This window comes from Sarcophilus harrisii, chromosome 5 (assembly GCF_902635505.1).
Source record: "Sarcophilus harrisii chromosome 5, mSarHar1.11, whole genome shotgun sequence".
Lineage (NCBI taxonomy): Eukaryota > Metazoa > Chordata > Mammalia > Dasyuromorphia > Dasyuridae > Sarcophilus > Sarcophilus harrisii.
Genome location: NC_045430.1, coordinates 39,786,193 through 39,809,165, shown reverse-complemented (window position 1 = coordinate 39,809,165; position 22,973 = coordinate 39,786,193). Strand labels below are relative to the sequence as shown.

General features: G+C 34.1%; 1 protein-coding gene across 14 annotated transcripts in view; it reads right to left on the bottom strand.

Moving 5' to 3' along the window:
- C5H12orf50 (chromosome 5 C12orf50 homolog) overlaps window positions 1-22,973 on the bottom strand; it is a 63,153-nt gene that overhangs the window by 33,627 nt on the left and 6,553 nt on the right. For 11 of the 14 annotated variants that reach the window (XR_004229577.1, XR_004229576.1, XR_004229571.1 and 8 more), the window contains 6 exons: window positions 13,904-14,077; window positions 8,807-8,884; window positions 8,609-8,719; window positions 6,183-6,293; window positions 3,022-3,132; window positions 1,986-2,117 (listed from right to left, as the gene is read on the bottom strand). Coding sequence is in view for 4 of the 14 variants with exons in the window: in XM_031938518.1 (XP_031794378.1) it covers window positions 1,986-2,117; window positions 3,022-3,132; window positions 6,183-6,293; window positions 8,609-8,719; window positions 8,807-8,884; window positions 13,904-14,077 (717 nt within the window). In the remaining 10 variants the exon portion in view is untranslated. The remainder of the gene's footprint in view (window positions 1-1,985; window positions 2,118-3,021; window positions 3,133-6,182; window positions 6,294-8,608; window positions 8,720-8,806; window positions 8,885-13,903; window positions 14,078-22,973) is intronic. The other 3 variants (XR_004229574.1, XR_004229573.1, XM_031938519.1) reach the window with 1 other exon arrangement.

Sequence of the window (22,973 nt, the reverse complement as noted above, 5' to 3'; positions counted from 1 at the left end):
GGTGGAGAAAGGAAAAGGAGTGCAATGAATTGGAAAATAAGGTAAAGGGCACCAATAAGGCACAAAAATACACAGAAAAAAATAAGTTCAAAAGGGCAAATAGGGCAATTTTGTTACCATATTGTGTGTGTGTGTGTGTGTGTGTGTGTGTACACAACTAACATTGTAACTAATTCTCAGTTTCATATATAATCTTTTAAATTTTTTATATTTGTATTGATGATTGATAAATTCATAATAAAATTAATTTAAAATTATTAATGATGAGATGGAAAAACAATAGGCATTTTACTGCAATAGACCAGTTAAGAGATGGTGATGGCTTTATCTAGAGAGATAGCAATATAAATGTTAAGTGTTAAGTGAAAGAAGAGATATATTTGAGAAATATTGGGGATGTAGAACTGACAAAACTGGCAAGTGATTGGATGCTGTGGAAGAGGAAAGAACCAAAGATGCCTTTTATGTTTGAGTTAGAAAGATGGTGGCATCATCAATAGAAATTTTAAAAAATAACAATTGGGGCAGGTTTAGAAAGTATTTCAGGTTTGAATATGTTAAAAGCTAGAGTTAGTGTCCTCAATGTTCAGCATGCTTTCCCAAACATATGACTAAGAAATTGCTTATGTGAGTTTGAGAAACATATGTATGACCACTGAAGTCATGAGAATGGACAAAACCACCAATGAATCATAGAGAGAAGGTGTGGTAAAGGAGAAATCATAGAAGCAATCCAAGAAAGGCTAAACTAGTAGGAGGTGAATCAGATCAGTATCATAGAAACTGAGGGGAAAAAAAAGAAGATGGATAGAACTGATAATTGCTGAGGGGGAAGAGAGGGAGGAAAAAAGACAGTGGAAAGAAAAGAGAGAGAGGGGTAAGGGAAGAAAGAAGAGAGAAAAAAGACAAAAAGAGAAACAAAGAAAGAAGGGAAAGGAAACAAGAACACCGAAAAAGAAGCAAGCAAAGTAGGAAGAAAGAAGAAAGGAAAAAAGGAAGGAGAGGGTGAAAAAGATGGTTAAGCAAAAAGACTTTGGCTTTGAAAAGAAACATTTTAGTAGTGGTGTGAGGATAATGAAAGCTAGACTAGAGTGTGTTAGTAGTAACTGGGCACTAAGAAATAACTATTCCTAGAAGTTTAACACTGAAAAGGAGAATAATATAGGTAGACAGCTTGAGAAGTATACTGTGGAGGCAAGTATATGCTTGCCTATGTGTATGTATTTTAGGATTAATGAGATCTGTATATGTTTGTAGGCTGAAAGGAGTCAAGTAAGAGGAATGACTGACGATGAGGTAGAAATAATGATTTAAAGAACAAGGTCATAGAAGACACTGGAGAGGAAGAAGTGCACACGGGTAGAGTTATACTTCTATTGGATAAAAAGCTTTGATTATGGAAGAGTAAAGTTATGGGCCCTTATCATGAATGGTGTCAGTTTTTTCTAATAAAATAGGCAAATTCATAAGATGATAAAACACTATGGATATTGAACTGGGCCTTGAAAAGGTAAGAGAAGGCTTGAAAATGGCCACATTATTATGGATTATGGGGAGTGAAAGTATTACAGTATAGCAGTGGGTAACTTTTTTCTCCAACTGTTTTGCCTCCCTATTTATATCAAAGGAGTTAGTCAAGGACACTATAGACTGTAAAGAAAAGTCAACCTTGAAGACGGGAAATTCATTATGAATAATTTCCAAAATCATAAGTATTTATATGGTATTTGTTTTCAATTATTTTTTTAATTGTTCATTCATCCTAAAAAACAATCCTAGGTGATAGCTAATTGATATCTCAATTTTCCAGACATGAAGTCAACAAAGATTATATACACTTTTCAAAACCGTATTATATTTCACAGAGATACCAAGAGAATCTTGTTTCCTTCATTCTCAGGACCTGTCTCTTACTTCTGAGCTATAATCATTTTTGATGGTCTATTTCATGAACTGACTGGATGTAGGATGTAGTTCAAATATACCCAAGGACATCTCACTTGAAGAAGGATCCTCTTTGCATTTTGTGTTGATATTCTCAGTAGCATTTAATACGTGTGTTGTAGGTACTGGTCTTGTAGTCACCGGACGCTTTGGATGAGAACTGTCCTTGATATCTTTGGAAGAAGGAGGAAAAAAATGTCAGAATTAATAAAAATACTTTCTGAATTTAACATTTCAAAATTCCCTTTGAGATATTACTCTCCAAGTACAGTACTGGCATCTTCCCAGAACTTCTACCATGCTTCCACTTTGGTATCTTCATTTTCTTATACCCTACCCCTTTTCAGCTCCCTTTTATATAAAGTTTTCTCTCATTAGAAGATAAGTTTTTTGGGGGACAGGGACCATTTTTAGTCTAATTGATTGAATATCAACCTACCAATCTACTTCTGTTCATCTATACTTGCAATATTTCTCTTAACATACTACATTTCTCACAATTTTATCTTTTAATGAAATTTTGCTTTTCATATGAATAATGTCAGTTTTTCAATAAATCTATTTTCATTTTTTTCTGACTTCAAATAAAAAATGTTTCAACTATTCTTTTGCTAATTGAGAACATTGGTATTATAAAGAAGTAGATAGCACTGGGTAGTATTCAGGGAACTAAGGGAAAAAACAGTTTTTCCTATTGACTAACAGCCAATAGCTACTTGCAGCCTGGGTGGAAAGATCCCTTGTTAAGTATTCTCAGTATGTGTCTGTGTCAAAGTAAAACTCAAAATGCTGCTCCCACTCAAAAGAAGTATTTTGAGTTTTTTTTTATTATTTCCATACCATATTCCCTTAATTAAAGACATAAAAAGGGATAAGAAGGCAATTTCTTTCTAGATGCAACTTGAACTTTCCATGGAAATTTCAAGTAGATTTTTAATTTAATTAAATAAAATGATTTTAGAGTTATGTTGGGATATTCAACTAACATCTGTAATATATGATGATAGAGTATTACATGCGTCCAAACCAATTATAAATGAAAACAAAATTAATGAAAAAGTCATCCAGATTTCTTACCTTTACTACCGTTTGAACCTTTTGACATCATGAATTCGTTCTCTTCAGTTAAAGCTTCACTTTCATCCACTCCGAGAAATATGATCCTTTGTGGTACATAACAGTCACCCCCTGCATTGGAGGAACACAAAATCCTAGTGATGATGAGTTTTAGAAGTAATCTTCCCTAACATATCACCCAATTTAGAAAAAAAAACATCGACCAATAATTGAAGGTGACCAGCCTCTTGCTTGATGGACACACTTCTAGTGACTGGGAAGTTCATTTGTAACTTACCAAGGCATCTTTAAAAAAAATAGTTCTAATTGTTAGGAAATCCTTGCTTAAAGTCGAGTGAAATATTTCTAATTATTTCTAATTCTAAGGGGGAAAGTAGGTGGCATGATAGAACACTGAGCTTAGCATCAGGAAAACTCATCTTCCTGAGTTCAAAATTGACTTTAGACATTTATTAGCTATGTGACCCTATAGCAAATCATTTAAGGCCCTATCTGCTTCAGTTTCCTCATTGTAAAATGAGCTGGAGAAGGAAATGGAAAACCACTGAAGTATCTTTGCTAAGAAAACTTCAAATAGGATGTTGAAGTATTGGACACAACTAAAATGACAACAACTTCTAATTCTGTATTCTGGAGCTATACAGAATAATCCTTATCCATCCCTATGACAGCCTTTTAAATATATGAAAGTAATTTTATGTCTTCCTTAAATAATCTTTTTCTCCAACTAATTTAACCTCAGTTGCCCGATTTAGGGTATGTGCCATGCTATGAATGACCCTTTTAAAATGTGGCACCCAGAACAATACTCCAATATATTTCTGAGAGTAAAGTACATGTTCTCTTTAGAGTACATAGGCTTCTTAAAGTTCTGAACTTTTTTGATATTCTCTCAAATACCCTAAATCTCAGTGTTCATCAATCTCATCACCTTCTAAATTTCCCTGTTTCTGTCAAAGATACCACCATCCTTCCAGTCATTCAGGTAGGCAATTCTGGTGACATCTTCAACTTCTTCTGCTCACTTGCCCCACATATCCAATAAGTTGCTAAATCTTGTTTTTTCCTAATATTTCTCACATATGTTCCCTGCTGCACATCTATCATTCTATTTTAAGCCTGTCCCACCTTTCACCTGGATTATGGAAATGGCTTTTTAAATTGGCTCTTCTTTCTCACCCCAATCCACACTCCACAAAGCCAAATTTGACTTGTCAGCATTACTGTTCAAGAAACTCTGATTTCATACGTTGTTTTAGAAAAAAAATTTTTTTCTTTGAAATTTCAAGTTTTTCACAACCTGATCACCTGATCCTTTCCTGCCTTCCCAGTCTTCTTACTGTGCCCTCAGCCTTTTTACTTCCCTCTGTTCCTTGATACCAGTTGTCTTCCATTCCTGGTATTTTCTTTTGATTAAGCTCAAGTATTACCATCTTCTGCAGAAAGAACCTAGCCTTTCTAGGTTCCTACAAGTTACTGACGTGTTCCCTCCTGAAACTGACCCAGCAAGATAATATTGTAACTTGCTTATTAGTCTATCTAGTTTGTTTTGTAATCATCTGGTTTCTCAGTAGCATTAGAACAAGTTATTGAAGCAATAGTATTTCCCCAGTTCCACTCATTGCCATATCATAGGACCCAAAGGTTTAGAATTTGAAAGTGACATAAGGCCCTCTAGAGCTCAATCTCTTCAAATATTCAGTGAAGAAACTGGGCCCCCAACAGGAGAAATGGCATGCTCCTATAGTCATAAAGAAAGCAAAATGGCTGAGATGGGATTAGAACCCATATTCTCCAAATAAATTCACCATACTCTAGTATCTCATGTAGACAATGTCCACTCTAAGAATTACAAAGTTGATAAGATTCTGAAAGGTCATCTACTTTCACTCTTTTCTCTAAATACAAACCACTTCTTTGATAATCCCAACAAAATTTTTCCAGACTTGCTTTAAAAATTTACAGGAAGGAGAGATTCATCTCCTCACAAATCGACTCATTCTACTTCAAATTTCATGAATTAACAAATTTTTCCTTATACTGAGAGGAAATCTTGTTTACTCCAGTCTTTCACCCTCACTATCAACTTCTACTCTGTGGTCCTAAGACTGTCCCTTGAAATTATAATAAATCAAATTCCTCTTACACATGGCAGTGCTTTGGAGATGTGAAAACAACTAACATGACCTTCTCAATTCTTCTCATCTCCAGACTATCCACAGCCACCTTAGTTCTTTCATCCATTTGGAGAGAAAGGAATTTTCAGAGTGTCATATACAACTGAAATACACCTGAATCATCTCCCTAAGCATAACTAGCCATTGATTGTTAGTTTCAATTTTCTGTCAAAGACATAGGGAAAAGTTAAAGGAGCAAATAAATTAGTTTGGAACTTGAAGGTAGCCAAACAAGAGAGAATAAAGGAGGTGCACTTTTTGAAGAGCATCTCTGACATAATATCTAAATATTCAGTTTTTATTTTCGATACTTGACTTGAAACCAGTTTTATATCTCTCTCCTCCTCTTCCTTATCTCTCTTTATCATTCTTCCCTGCCTTTTTGGTGTAAATAAAAATTTTAAAATTTAAAGGACTAGTTCAAAATACTTGAGTAGGACTAATAGTGTTGCTAGGAAAAGTATTTCCTAGAGCATGTAATCTAAAACTTTCCTTATGACACATTACATCTTATCTCATATTTATATTTATACATATCTGTCTTATTAGATTTTAAACTGCTTAAAGACAAGGTCATTTTTTTTTAAATCTAGTACATTAGATTGTAGTTAAAATGTTTATTATTGAATTGAATATGAACAATTCCAATTACTAAAGACAAATATGGAGATTAAGAAATAGCCTGAAACTAATAAAAGAATATGAATAAGTGATTTGTCTTTTATAGATCCAAATGTAACCTTTTCACAGCAACAAGCATTATTTACCAACCATCAACCAAAAAAATTTAATTTTTCTATTGTTATGGAAATCATCCTCTTTAAAGAGAACAATAACATGAAAATCATAGGCTTGATCAAAGAATATCATTTTACAATTATGAGACCTGCTTATTAACATGTCTGTTAAGAGTAATAAGTATGGTGGTCAATGGAATATCAGACATAATTAGTAGTAAATATAAAAAAATTTGTATGAAGTCACCTCCATTTTCAAAAGCAGCAAGGTCAGTTCTTGGTTTTCCATCCAATGATGCTTTTATCTCACCTTGTCTTTCAAATATATTGAACTTCGTTGGAACTGTTAGACCATCCCCTAAAATGGCACAAAAAAGGGGGAGGGGAGGGATTGACATGTCAATAGCTATATTTCTAAAGTGTAGATCACCATAGGAATTGTGTTATAGAAGTAACATGCTTATGAGAAGAGAGCAAGACTCTAGGATATGACCTAAGTATTGTTTGCACAGTAATTTCATGAATAATAAAGTACGTGACTGTTTAGATCAGTTACATAATTAACAAGGAGGAAAATGAGACTATTTTCTTATTGGATCAATTAAAAATGAATTGGCAATTTGACATTTTAAAACTATTTCTTCTCCATTGAACATGAAATAGAAATTACTTTTGATTTTATTTAAATGATTTTTATAATCATGACTTTAAAGGCATTTTCGAATATTTCCTGTTTTGACTCCTATTCAGAAATCTCAGATTTAGCAAAAGTTGTTACATGTTACTATTATTGACTGCTCTTGTGGAAATGAAGTGACTGTCATCATTTTCTCATATATCTTCTTAGTCTTTAGTAATTTAGGTGAAAATCATAGTATAAATCAAGCAAGAAGGCTTTTATAAATCACCTGCCCTCCTCTACCACCATTTTCTTCTCTTTCATGACTGAGGCAGCATTGACTTAGCGGCTATAGTATCTGGCTTATAGTCAGGAGTACCTGGATTCAAATCCCACCTCTGACACTTATTAGCTATGTGGAAAACTTAAAATTATAGATGCAGAACTGGAAGGGAGCCCCTTATGGGGAGGAGGAAGATAAAATTGATGGAAGTCAAGTGATTTGCCCAAAGTCACACAGGTAGTGTCAGAGGTGAGATTCAAATCCAGGTCCAATTAGCTCCAAATCAGTTCACTTTTCATTCAATTGCTCTGTGTGACACTGGGTAAAAGTCACCTATAACCTCTCTATACCTCAAGCAACTCCCTAGGATTTAACTCTTAAGTCAAAGACCAAGGTGTGACAACTCCATTGACAGACCGAGTTCCCACATCAGTAATTCCCCTACACTGAGGATATCATAGAATAGTTCATAGACCCATGTAATGGAGGGATCACTTGTTTAGAAGGAATAGATTCAAGGGACTTTTAAATGCCTCAGAACTTGGACTGCATCTGCCATGGGATGTGAAGAGTACATACATCTGCTATCAGAAGGCTAAAGAGTATCCCAAATAATCCAGTGATTGCTTGATAAAGGACAAGCAGGCAGATCGTCTGCTGGGTGGATTAACCACATGCATGAGGGAGCCATTTCCCTACCCCTACCCACCTTGACCCTGGTGACTTTCCCTGCTGGGTCTGTTTGACACAAATCCCTGCTACTGCTGCAAAACTGGTTTTAAAGCTCATCCTAGGGGCGAGAATGTGAAGTTTCATTGAGTCCATAGGCTTTTACTGTGTTTTCCTGTTTCTAACTGATATTATCAGACAACTTTAACATAATCAATTCTATACACATTGAGATTAGGCATATATTTCATCTGTTAAAGAAAAGAGAACATTCCCATCTGACTGCCCAAGTGAAAACTCTAGTTCTGTTCATTAATTACAGAAAAAAAGTGGGAATAGTCAGAAGAGTGAGAGTTCCCAAAAGCCAAAAACCCAATCCTGACTTCAGCCACTGACTTTCTTCTGGAATTGTACATAAATCATTGAGCCTTGCTGGATTTTCAATTAGCTTATCAATTCAACAAGAAAAATCTTCACCTATTTTCACCATTGTTACTGTAAGGTAAAATGTGAACAGCAAAACAGCTGCAAAATCGTAAGGTTTGTAGAAATCCTCATCTATATATTCTTATGCCTAGGAAGAAGGCATAATTACATTTCTTGATAGATTTTCATATTGAATTTAGGACACATGATAAAAAACATTACCCACTTCAAACAGGTTTTATCCCACTTAAAACTATGTCCTGAGACGCAGAGTAATATGGTGGATAGAGAATTGGGTCTTGCAGTCAGAAAAAACCCAGGCCAAATTCCTGCCTCTGATATCACTGTCTGTGAAATATTAGTTAAGTTTTTTTAACCTTTCAGCACCCCAAAGAACCTTTTCCCCCTCTGAGGCAACTGGGGTTAAGTGACTTGCCCAGGGTCACACAGCTAGGACCAAAGAACTTTTTAAAGAATGTAATTATCAGCCATCAGTGGAAGGAATTTCTGCTTTGGAGCTTAACTACACAAATGAAATCACAGAGCTACCTCACGACCAATCAACCAAACAAAAAAGACTCTGGCCTCATGTGTTTCTTACTAAATAAGTAATTCATGTCAGAGAACTAGATATGACCTAAGCATCATTTTGAGGTACTGTCACTTAATGGCTTACCTTCTTGCAATTCATTGCCATTTTCCAAGGGTTTTGCTAACTCTTTTTCCACTGTTGATGTTATGCTTTTTGCTGAAATGTCTGGAGGAGTGTGAAATCTGTAGTATTCACCTAATCTCCCCATAAGGAAAATAATGGTTAGTATAGTGCTCATGCACAGAACTAGAAAAAAGCCCACACCATCACCAAAATGCTTACCAGACTTATAGCACATTTCTTTTATGGCCCTTTCTTCTTCAATTTCCTCTGGAGTCTTTGTCCACAAACTAGAAGCATCTGCAGGATATATTTTTCAAAGGTAAATTGTCTCCCATAGACAAAGTCTATGAGAAATTCTATCATAAATTAGAAAGAAAAAAACCACAGCTGTTATCCTTACTGTGCGATGATTCCTTTTAATTTTTAAATTAATTTAAAATTAAAAGAAATTATTTCAGAATTTAAAAAATCAGTGAAATTTACATCCAGATAAATGTTCATGCTTGTCATGCTGAAGGAAGAATAAAATATGATTCAGATAAGAGAAACCACCAATTATATACATTAAGCCCAATTCTTTCCTCTCCTGCTTCCCATTGTAGGGTAGAGTAGGGCTTTTGGCTAAATCTAAATGTCAAGTCCTTAGTATTTCATAAGAACTTTCTGCATCTATTCATCTGGCACAACCTCTCTTTTACAGGTGATGGGTGGAAAAACTAAGAAATATATATATAGGGATATAGACATGCTTATAAGCCAACAAAGGTCGTAGTAAAGCTAGCATCCATTCTTATATTGATCAACTAGTTTGTATTTTCTAGTGTGATCCTAACAAGAAATATTAACTCCCCTTGCATACAATATGTTGCCCTTTCTCCTTGCTGCCATTTAATAAATGGAAGAATGGTGAATAAACCAATGAATAGGGAAAAGAGTTTAAAAAGAGGCTTTTGTTTGCTATTTTTTCTCTCTTGACATTTAGAAAGCTTATACAAAGGCCCTGTCTCTATGCACAAATACATAGGCAGCACTTACTATGTTGTTATTTAAGGGACATTATAGGTGTATAAGTGTATATATATATTTAATATATGTTACATGTGGTACCATAAGTACTACATATATACTTATAATTCCCCTTAATTATATATATATACATATAAGTATATACTGATATATTTTATAAGATAAATAAAATTATATATACACATATATATTATAATGCATATAAATAAAAAAAATCTGCCTATATATATATATATATATATATATATAATTCAAGTATCTAGATATAGAAAGTTCTAATAACTAAGTTTTCTAGAGAGGTTTAATTCATGTAAAATAGTTTACTTAACAAAGAGATCAAAGAGTCCAGAAATCACATACTTGTACTTGAAAGCAAGACTAACACTGATTTAGCATATGAACTCATTTTCAAAAACTTATTTAAGTGTATGGTGGAAGATTATGAGAAGGATCATCTCCCAAAACATGGAAGAGCAATGGAAAAATGACTTTGCAGAAAGCTTTATGAGTCCCAATTAAGCAATTAAGTCAGATTATAACAAGAAGCATTTAGAGATAAAACAAAGATAACACAGATGACGTATGAAATAAGTATCATTTCTACATAAAACTATTTTCATTACCCAGTGATAATGAAAAAAGAGGAAGAAAAGGAGAGGAAACAGCTGGACAAGCTTAAGTCTACACTATTTGAATGCATTTCTACACTTTGGAAAACTATACTATTTTGAATGCATTAAGAAACTGGATTTTAAGATATCTAGAAGAGAGATATAGATATCAAATGATTAAGAAAATATTATGAACAGAATTATTTCACAACACAAAAGTGATCCAAAGTTTATCAGTAACTTAATTTATGGGGTTTTTTTCATCTTAAAATATTTATAAGAGTAAGCTACATATATATTGAGGACATTCTTGATTAAATACAAGTTAGGGTTGTTGGCCATGGTTTATATATAGCATATTTATCATTCTTGTTACAAGTAAGGAAGAAAAACTAAGTTCCCTACTGACCAAAAAATACACCAAAAGCCAATAAGCAAAGGCCCATTATAGAGAATGTTTAATGCAGAGCTCAAAAGAAAAGTTTCCTTATCAAACCTAGATAGTGAGATCATCTGCCCAAAAAGCACTCATTTGTAGTTGTTATTATGCTGATTTCATCAAAGATTAAAAGATGAGGTCCAGAACTACTCGAGACACCACCAGACTACTAATGATCCACAGTGGAAAAAAGAGATGACATATGCCTTCTGTGATACAGGCACACACTATTCAGGGACAAAAAAGATGAACACAAAAGGGACTCAGAGGAAGACTGAGCTGATTTACATTTGGGCAGTAAAGTAGTGTTTTCATTACTATTTTCTGAAACAAAGGCTCAGCTCTTTAATAGTAATATTCTTTTAGTGATGCTGTATCAGCACCAGATGTTATGAAACCTAGAACACCATCATCTTATAAAATAAAGTATTTTATTTTAAGATAAGCATTTTGAGTGAACAAAAGGATAAGCTAGAAAAATAAGGAGTGGGTCGGGGAAGTAGGTTATAGCACATTACCAACAATGTATGTTCGGACAAATGGAATAGTAAATGTCCAAGAAATATATAAGAATAAAAAAAAAAGCAATAATAATAATGAATAATGAGTGCTGAATTAGAATGGATTAAATAAGAAAAAAAACCTAGGAGGAGAGGTCTCCAGTTCATGTTGGGCAAACCTTCAATGAATGAGATGTTAAAACTACAAGGAGAATATTAAGGCCAAAAAGACAGACTGAAAAGGTTTGAACTTATTGCAATCTACACTAGTGGAGGGAGTTACCATATCAATGTGGGTACCAGGATATTCAAATATTCAAATAAGCATATTTATAAGTCCTACTAGTTGCAATTAACTAAACATTGAAGTGCTGTCTTCTTCAGTTCTTACTATAACCAAGGAATTTAGTAAATGTTTTCTAAAAGAATTTAAAGTCTATGATGCATCCCAAAAAGAAAAACACAACTGAATTTGGAGTCACAGGACATAAGATGGAATTCCTGCTCTGTCATTTGGCATCTGTGTGACCTTAGACAAGTTACTTATCTGTTTCTCAATTTTTCTTCTCTAAAACTAAAGTATTAGGTAATGAATGATAAGGTACTTCCTAGCTGTAAATCTCTGATCCTCTCATCCTTTGCTCTCTATTAACATCTTTCTACCATGAATTCCTCACCACCACTCCCATTAGAATTCATTCCTTGGGGTCATGGTAATGTCCCCAGAAAGGTCTACATTAAAATTCAAAAAGAAGGGAAGATACAGGGAAAGGAAATGAGGGTGATGCACAACCATTTTTCCTTGAACTGCTATATACAAGGTACCCTAGAAACTATGGGGATACAAAAAAAAATAAGGCCAGTCTTTTTCCTCAAGGAAAGTTACAATCCAGTAGGGGAATTATGAACACACACATTCTCTAAAGATAACCAACAATGTAATACAACAGGCATATTGTCATTGTTATATTACTGGGACCTGGGAATTAAATGTGATTTCCCTGAACAGGGATATTTCCTCTACTTGAGCAGGTATACCTACTTTTGATGCAAGTTATTATGGTTTTAAAAGAGTTGCCAAGAGCATTGGGAATTTAAATGACTTGCCTAGAGTCATACAGCCAGATGTGTCAGATGTAGGCCTTGAATGCAGATTATTCCAGGTTTTCCAGCTGGATTTCTATTCCCTATAACATACTGCCTCTTCATATAGCTAAAAAATTATCACAAAGCTGAGGTACATTACTTTTCATTAATATTATATAACCATGGCTCACAATATGAGATTTAGTCTAACCTGTCTGGAAGAGAGGGTTTACTTGAAAAGGCTATAAAGTTTAATTTTGGAAAGGTAGGCTTGAACCAGTTTATAGAGAGACTTGAATTCCAGGCTTAAGAATTTGAGAATGTAAATTCCTTGAAGAAAAGAATTGCTTAAGCTTTTTCTTTTTCTTTATATTCCCCAGTCCTTGACATAGTACCTGATATATAACATGTGCTTAATAAATGCTTATAGATTTTTGTTGATTTAATTTATTCTATAAGCAATGGATGGAGCAGCTAGTACTAGGCCTCATGCCAGGGAGACTCATCTTCCTGAGTTCAAATCTAGTCTCAGACACTTATAAGCTGTATGACCCTGGATAAGTCATTTAGCCCTATTTGCCTTTGGTTCCTCATTTGCCAAGAAAATCCCAAATGGGGTCACAAAGAGTTGAATAGAACTGAACAACAAAAGCAGTGGACAAGTTGATCTTAAAAGTCCCTTTTCGTTTTAAATCTACTATCCTACAAACTGTTGAAAGTTCTTGATCAAGGAAAGGACCTAGCTAGTGCATGAGTCAAAAGAATAAAAACTGGAAAGACAAAAACAACTTTTCCGTACACAATGAAATAATGTCTACGTGAGATAAAAGAAGACTGATTTAGGTTGAAAAAAAGACTGTCTTGGTTGCTGACATTCAAGAGCAGAATTATGCTTACTACTAGTTTAAATAAAAATTTAAGTCATTCTATATGACATTCTATATGACATTGAACATACCGGAGAGAAAGATTTTAAAGATGCTTAGGAAACAAATGAAATTTCTAAAGTTGGGAAATTAAATTTTTAAATGTCCAAAGAAAAGAAAATACACTCATAATAATGGATTTTAGGGAATGGAGAAAGCATTTTAATTTCCAGTTTCCCATGCCTGAGGGAGAACACAATGTGCTTTACAATTTTCTGTATAGAGGGACCATAATCACAGATCATAGTCTTGTATACAATGGGTATTTAATAGACAAATTGATTCAATTGGTTGATTTCATTTTATCTGTAGTGTGACTGAATCATGGAATAGAGGAAGGTATTTCATAATGGAGTTTTGCTATATTTGCATAGTCTGCCCTAGAAAATTTCATCTCCAAATTCCCATGATGACATGAGAGTCATATTAACTTTGTCTGACAACTAGTGTATCCCTGGTACATAAGAAAGAAAACATAAGTAGTGTTGAAAGTTAATATATCTCCACCAATTAAGGAATTTACTCCTGATAGGTAGGATCCACATATTCAGACTATTAAATTAGAACAATAAATTAAGAGTTATGAAAACGAAAGCAATTTTCTCAGTAACATCCACTTTCCATCAGAAAAATGGTTATTACAAACCTATAAAACATTATGACAAGTTAATAGAGAACAGTGTAAGGGTCTTTACATACATCATAGATCTAAGGAAGGTCATACTAACTGTTCTCCTTGTCATCTTCATCTTCATCTTCCTCATCCTCCTCTTCTTCAAAGTTAATAGTTATGACCAATGGAGGATGAATGGGTCTTGAAATATTCTCCTGAGGTTTCAGAGGTTCTTGACTCTGGGCAGGGGGCAGAATTCCTTCCTGGGTTTCTTTTTGTAGTGTGACATCTATAGAAAGAAAATTACAAAAGCCCAGTCTTTTTTCATTGTATATAGTCTGAATGCTGAATTTCAAATCTTTTGCCCTACATTAATTGCATGCTTTGCTAAAAATGTCCCACCTTCCTCCTTTTGGGGAGAACACAAAGCTACTGTCAAAAAAATCTAACATTTTTTGAGGAGTAGCAAATATTAGCATTCCTACTTTTCCTAAAAAGCACAAATTATCTTAACTTTTTGGAGTCCTTTTCTTCTGAGAAGCTCAAAGTAATATTACTTCATTCTTATAATATCTCTATAAGGCAGGTAAGTAGGAATGACATTACTCTTCTCATTATGATAATGAGGACTAGGATATAGGCTAAATCAATGGCAGCAAAGTCAAATAGAAATAGATCCCTGAAGACCACATATTGAATTAGAAAATCACAAATCAGCATTGTCATATTGAATTAGAAAATCACAAATCAGCATTGTCATATTGTATTATCTTGCTAAACATTTCCAAATTACACTTTAATCTGGCTCAGACCACACTCAGAAAGGATTCAAATCATTACCACTCATATGAAAGAGTGTTCCAAATCATTATTAATCAGAGAAATGCAAATTAAGACAACTCTGAGATACCACTACACACCTGTCAGATTGGCTAAGATGATAGGAAAAAATAATGATGATTGTTGGAGGGGATGCGGGAAAACTGGGACACTGATACATTGTTGGTGGAGCTGTGAACGAATCCAACCATTCTGGAGAGCAATCTGGAATTATGCCCAAAAAGTTATCAAACTGTGCATACCCTTTGATCCAGCAGTGTTTCTACTGGGCTTATACCCCAAGGAGATACTAAAGAAGGGAAAGGGACCAGTATATGCCAAAATGTTTGTGGCAGCCCTGTTTGTAGTGGCTAGAAGCTGGAAACTGAGTGGATGCCCATCAACTGGAGAATGGTTGGGTAAATTGTGGTATATGAATGTTATGGAATATTATTGTTCTGTAAGAAATGACCAGCAAGATGAATACAGAGAGACTTGGAGAGACTTACATGAACTGATGCTAAGTGAAATGAGCAGAACCAAGAAATCATTATATACGTCAACAATGATACTGTATAAAGATGTAATCTGATGGAAGTAGATTTCTTTGACAAAGAGACCTAATTCAGTTTCAATTGATCAATGATGGACAGAAGCAGCTACACCCAAAGAAAAAACACTGGGAAATGAATGTAAACTGTTTGCATTTTTGTTTTTCTTCCCGCATTATTTCTACCTTCTGAATCCAATTCTCCCTGTGCAACAAGAAAACTGTTTGGCATAGGATAGTTTACCTCTCAGACCTGTGGAAGGGGAAGGTCTTTATGACCAAAGCAGAACTAGAGATCATTACTGATCACAAAATAGAAAATTTCGATTATACCAAACTGAAAAGTTTTTGTACAAACAAAACTAATGCAGACAAGATTAGAAGGGAAGCAATAAACTGGGAAAATATTTTTACAGTCAAAGGTTCTGATAAAGGCCTCATTTCCAAAATATATAGAGAATTAACTCTAATTTATAAAAAATCAAGCCATTCTCCAATTGAAAAATGGTCAAAGGATATGAACAGACAATTCTCAGATGAAGAAATTGAAACTATTTCTAGTCATATGAAAAGATGCTCCAAGTCATTATTAATCAGAGAAATGCAAATTAAGACAACTCTAAGATACCACTACACACCTGTCAGATTGGCTAAGATGACAGGAAAAAATAATGATTAGTTGGAGGGATGTGGGAAAACTGGGACATTGATTCATTGTTGGTGGAGTTGTAGAAGAATCCAACCATTTTGGAGAGTAGTTTGGATCTATGCTCAAAAAGTTATCAAACTGTGCATACCCTTTGATCCAGCAGTGTTACTACTGGGATTATATCCCAAAGAGATTATAAAGAAGGAAAGGGACCTGTATGTGCACGAATGTTTGTGGCAGCCCTTTTGTAGTGCTAGAAACTGGAAACTGAATGGATGTCCATCAGTTGGAGAATGGCTGAATAAGTGTGGTATATGAAAATTATGGAATATTACTGTTCTGTAAGAAATGACCAACAGGATGATTTCAGAAAGGCCTGGAGAACTTGCACGAACTGATGCTGAGTGAGGTGAGCGGACCAGGAGATCATTATACTTCTACAACAATACTAGATGATGACCAGTTCTGATGGATCAGGGCCATCCTCAGCACTGAGATCAACCAAATCATTTCTAATGGAGCAGTAATGAACTGAACTAGCTATACCCAGAAAAAGAACTCTGGAGATGACTAAAAACCATTACATTGAATTCCAATCCCTATAGTTATGACACACCTGCATTTTGATTTCCTTCACAAGCTAATTGTACAATAATTCAGAGTCTGATTCTTTTGTACAGCAAAATAATGTTTTGTCATGTATACTTATTGTGTATCTAAGTTATATTTTAATATATTTTAACATCTACTGGTCATCCTGACATTTAGGGAGGGTGGGGGTAAGAGGTGAAAAATTGGAACAAGAGGTTTGGCAATTGTTAATGCTGTAAAGTTACCTATGTATATATCCTGTAAATAAAGGCTATTAAATAAAAAAAAAAAAAAGAAAAGAAAACTGTTTGGATCTGCACACATACATTGTATCTAGGATATACTAGGACATATTCAACATATATAGGACTGCTTGCCATCTAGGGGAGGGGGGGGAGGGTGGGAGGGAAAATTGGAACAGAAGTGAGTGCAAGGGATAATGTTGTAAAAAAATTACCCTGGCATGGATTCTGTCAATAAAAAGTTACTATAATAAAAAAAAAAAAAAAAAAGAAATTGAGAAAAAAAAAAAGGATTCAAATTTGATGCTTCTGGTCCAATGCTGACATAGGTAGATCTACACAGTGAGCACATGGGAAGCCATAGAAAATTCTAGCAAATCCTATGTGGGGAAATCTTTCCATCTCAGCAATTTCCAAAGTTGCATATGTTTAGATATAAAGCTTATGAGAACTGCCTGGCCAAGTAAGAATGCAAAAACAAAACAAAACCCCACCACTTGATAAAACCTACCAATTCTAGTCTTTATTCTTATGTTGGGGTTCTTTAATTTGAAAGTCCATGGACTCCACAAGGCCCATGCACTTGAATGGGAAAAATTATATCTTTATTTTTCACAAATCTCTAACTGAAATTTAGCATTTCATTCAATTATTAATTTCTTTAAAAGGACAAAAGGAAAAGAAGCATTTATACAGTACTTACAATGTGCCAAACACTGTGCTAAGTGCTTTATAAATATCTCACTTGATTAACAAACACCATTAGATTCCTTTAAAAAAAATTACAGAAAAAATCCAAGTAGATGCTTTGGAATAAGAGTTCAATTGAAATTCATGGGCATTTTGTGGTCAAGTAATTCAATAAAATCTGATTAATTGAAACCTCCCTGATTTATGTTATGTGGTTTGATGTTTTACCTTGCTACTAACTACTAAAGGTTTATTAAATCAATATTGTAAAGAAAATTGCTAGAAAATTTCAAGGATACTCAGCTAACCTTAAATGCACAGTGCTTTCGAACATCCAGACAATTCCTTTAAATTGCATTCATTTACATTCAAGTTACTAATGGGCCACTTACAAAGGACATTTAGCCATTCATTAAAGTAAGCCAAGAAAAATTTCCATTTGTCAACTATTTAATTATTAATTACAAATTTTAATTTAAAATTATAATAATATTATTCAAAACTATTCCATGACTTAGACCTTATATCAATTCATCCTGATATCCTACCCTAATAATTGTGAATTAGTAAAGTTTTTGCTATTTATATATTTTCTGTTTATACCTATTCATTTGGTGGAACTGTGATCTCATAAGGGGGGTTAATGTCATTCACTCATACAAATAATAACCTATTCTTGATATTCTTGGTTATGTCATTCCATAAATTCTCTAAAGAGGTTCAAACAAGCACATTATACTACTTTCTTCTGGATCTTTTAGTATTTCTTAGGTTCCAGTACACCATTCAGGCTTGTTCAACCTCTTACCTACATAACTGTTTTCTCTACTTTTTCAATCCGTGTAATGTCCATGATGTATTTACATTATTTCTTTTGTACAGGTCACTCTTGGTAGTTTACTGACATCTTTTACCCACCATGCATTTTGTAACTGCTCTTGGGGTCACCTGGAACTTTCATTCTTCAGATTATTAGGATATTCTATGGTGGTTCATCATATTGCATATTAGTGTTGAATAGAATATTAGTGTTGAAAAGAAGGGTTTGTGTGGCAAGTAGTAACTTAAGGTAACCAAATACAATACAGAGTATTTATTTTGCAAGTGGAAAGGGCAGCTAAATGGTGCAGTAGATATAGCATCAGCCCTGATGTTAAGAGGACCTAGTTCCAATCAGGCCTCAGACACTTAACACTTATTAGCTGTGTGACCTTGGGCAAGTCACTTAACCCAAATTGCCTCATTAAATACATACATTTAAAATTTTTTTTAAATCAACTTATCTCCTATACTCAATTTTGCAACAAGTTTATAGTCTGTCACCTATATGTGTCTAAGATAGATAAGATGTAGAAATAAATACATCTCTATTAGTTTAATGCTATCACTAGTCCATATGGACCATATACTTTCACCTTGGTCTTGGTTTTTCTTGTGTGGATTGTTAATCCATAAAGATATTATTGATCTATCATTATTCTTTATTGCAGCTTATTCAATAGAAAAGCGTCAACAATACAAGTAGGCCAAAAAAAAACCCAGAAACCACCTTTGCCAGCAAACATTTGCTTAGCAGAGAGAAGTGAAGTACTATCAAGGCTAATGACTCCTTTTAAAGCATATACTCATATTACTATATACCTATATAAAGCATGCATTAAATTATAAATTGTTAACAAAGACCATTCATAAGTAAAGACCATGATCTAACTAATGTAGCAAAGGATTTCCATCTAGTTCAACTCCCTCATTCTTCAGATGAAGACCTAAAGCTCAGAGAGGTATTGTGACTTATACACAGAATATGTAAAAGCAAGAGGTTTCCAATTTAAGTCCAATGTAACTCTTTCTACTCTTCATAGTATTACAAACTATCACATGATACTAAACCTGAAATTGTATTAGAATAGCACAATTCCCCAAAATACACAAAACCCTCCTCCATTCAGTCATGTTTTCATACCCTATATTTTGCAGTTAGGTCTTGATTAGTGCAAATAATGAATTCTCTTCAGTGGTCATATTATTCAAATTTGTGCTATTTGAAGTTTTGATTATGTAAAATATAGTAATTTGTTCTAACCTGAAGGAAATATGGGATGTGAATTCAAATAATGCACTTCCTTTTAAGGGACTCATTCACACTAACTTTTTTACAGAATTAACTATTCAGTTACTACATTAATTAAATTCTTTTTTTTTTTTTTTTTGGCCTTTGTTCTAAAAATAATTTTTATTGATTTTTTTTGTTTTCTGTCTACATTTCCCCTAGTATCTCCCTTCCTCCATCTCCCATGTAACAAAAAATATTTCCTACTATGCCTTCCTTAGGAAAGGGGAAACAAGATGAAATTCAAATAATGAATATCAATTTGAAGTATTTCTGGATGTTGTCATTCCACACTCTACACTGAACTATTTGGACATTTCTATAACAAGCACCAAAACTTAAAAGTCATTGTCATCACCACCATCAAGAGAACAAATGCATTTGGCTTATTATCTGTGTGGGGCTCTCTGCTAAATACAATACAAAACAAGTTGGCAGATATCTCCCTGAGAGCTCACAATACATATTGATGTCACATTTTCCTGAGGTTTGTGATTTGCTTTCAATTACCTCCTATAATGAAGTACATTTGGGTTGCACCCAAGCATGAAATTCAACACTTTGTTTTATCTCTGTCATTCTACTAGGCTTTTAATAGTGCTTGGGGACATATGATAGCAGGCAGCCAATCTGGGGCAGCAGCTTTATTAGGTAGTTGGATTGATGTACATCAAGGGCTTGACATATGTTGAGTTACCTATGTTGGTTTCTAGTTATGTTGTTGTTCCTTTAAGTCCCCAAACACCAACTATCTTTGTGTTTTGGGGAATTGGTTGAGAACACACTTGTCTCTGATGAATTTCTACAAGTAGGCAATTGTTTCTGAAACCTTTATTTTTCCCTTGCCAGGATAGCTCCACACCACTGTGCTCAATTTTAGATTTGTCATTTATGCTTTATAGAGTTCTTGGTGTTAGAAACTTCATCCTTCTTATATGACGAAGACTGTCACTTCAGCCACAGATGACTGGAATGGGAGGTACTGCTTTCTCCACCTTGTCAATTTTTAAAACAAATCCTCATTCTACTACATATATTTTGTACCTCTGATCCCCTAAAAGAAATGTTTGGAGCTATAAGTTTCTTATCTCTAGGAATATTCAATATATAAAATTGTTTGGGGTACAAATTCAAAACTAATTGTTTTTTTGGTGTTTTGTTTTTAGGACTCCTTTTTGCTTATATCTTTTGGGTAATTATAATCCAAAAAGCATTATGGTTAATCACACCAATTAGAAGTGGTAATCTAGTTCTTCCCTCAGAAAAGCATAGAAATTCATTAACTTAAATATTGTTTAAGAAAACCTTCCCTTTTCAAAGACTCCCCATGGAATGACTTGTCTACTCATCACAATGGGCAGGTGTCAGGGGGAATGGTTGTCCCCAAAACACTTTCTCCTATAGAAGTTCTAGAACTGTAATTATAGAATCTATAAAATGAGCAAATCCTCCCCACTTTGGGATTAAGTAATTTTCTCTAATCAAGTAATGGATTGTTAAAAATAATGAATGAACCTTTTAAAACACTTAAATTCAACATCTGAAATGATATACCAGGCAGATTGAATTAAAGATACATTGTCATCACAGAATTATAAATTTGTAGCTGAAAGGTACTTCAATTCAAGGTCTCATTTAATCCAATCACCTCATTTTGCAGATGAGGAAACTGAGGCCCAGAGAGTTAAAATAAATTTGGCTAACTTTACAAAAGGTAACAAGTAGAAGAGGTTAGGACTCACCCCAAGTTTCATAACTTTAAATAGCTTTCTTTACATATGCCCCTCCCAACTTCCAATTAAAAATGGGACTATTAATTGAAGAGAGCAGGTGACAAGATGTATTTTACATCTCAGATCCAGTCTCCGTGTCATCGATATTAATTGTCCTCATTTTTAATAGTACTTCACTGCTAGTCACAGCCATAGTATCAAGACTATGCTGCATATTTTACACTTATTTAGTAATTATTATGTTCATGGCACTATTATTTGGCAGAATGGTGAAGATGATTCCCTCAAGGAACTTATGATCTTGTGAAAGCCTTTGGTAAAACTGTTGTTACTGACTAAATTTAATCTCTTCAAGTTGTCAATGCTATAATAATCACCAAATCCAGAGTCGGTTTTTTTCAACCCTCTAGCCTTCTTTTGTGATATTTGATCCTGTTGACCAATTCCTATTCTTATTCTTTAAATGCTATGCTTTTCTCTACCTCCTCTGGCTTCTTTAAAATTCCTCTTCCTTTTTTGGCACCTTAGTGATCCTCAATCTGTGATCTCATTTTCTTTCTTATTTCCTCAATCATTTTGTTGTTTTTATTTTTGGAGGCATCGGGATTAAATGGCTTGGCCAGAGTTTAAACAACTAATAAATTCCTGGGTCAGATTTTTAATTCAGGTCCTCCTGATTCCAGCGTCAGTGCTCTGTACTACCTAGCTGCTCCTTCTAAATACATCTCTTGATATTTCCCCACATGTATTTTATATGTTCTAATCTCTATTAATAAACATAGATGACTTTTTTCCTCTTTCTATTTTGCTCATATTCTTTTTACCTTCAAAATTCTTATTCATTCTTTAAACAATAGTAACAATATCTTTTTATACTATTTTAAAGTTTCAAAGTGCTATATGTGTGTTATTTCATCTGGAAGTTCATTTGGAAGTTATCCTAAATGCCAGAGTTAATTAAAAGAGACCTTAGAGATTATCTATCCCTACTCCATTTTTTTCAAATAAAAACTATACAGCCTTAGAACTAGAAGGAACCTTCACAGGTAGTAGTGTGCTGGAGAACTCCTAATAGGCTATTCCTTGAGAACCATCTTCAGGATTTGATTTGTTTTGTTAATTGTCTAGGCTTGGGAAAGTGATAATACTAATAATTTAGATTAAACTTAAAAAATATGTCCTGAAATTTTGGAGAACAAGTTGATAAACGTTTACCAGCACACCCTAGGGGGGGTCGCACACCCCCTAGATCCTAGTCTAAACCAGGATTTAAACAGATAAATTGAAATCTAGAGAAATGAAATGCCCTGTTCAAGGACTCAAGAGATAGTCAAAAGTAGATCTAAGACTCAACTCCAGGTTCTCTGACCCCAAATTGAATGTCCATTTCACTGAGCCACACTTAATAGAATTTGTGAAAGAGCTGACTGGGCTTTTAAAGCAGATTCTCTCAAATTCCCAAATTTTGCCATCTCTTCCACAATGCAAACATTATCTCATCATTACTACACAACACTATCACTTAGTCAACAGCATTTATTAAGTACCTACTGTGTGTCAATTACTATGCTAAGTATCTGGGGGTATAAAGAAAGGCAAAAATGATTGTCCTTACCCCTAAGAAGCTCATAGACTAATAGAGGTGACACAACACAAAAAACAACCACATACAAACAAGGCAGATATAGGAAAAATAAGACACCAAGCTTTCTCATTTATGTTGTAGTGTGGGTTGTTAAATTTAAAAAAAATTTGGTGATATGGGCAAACTTTGTATTGTAGAACCTTACTAAAAGGAAAT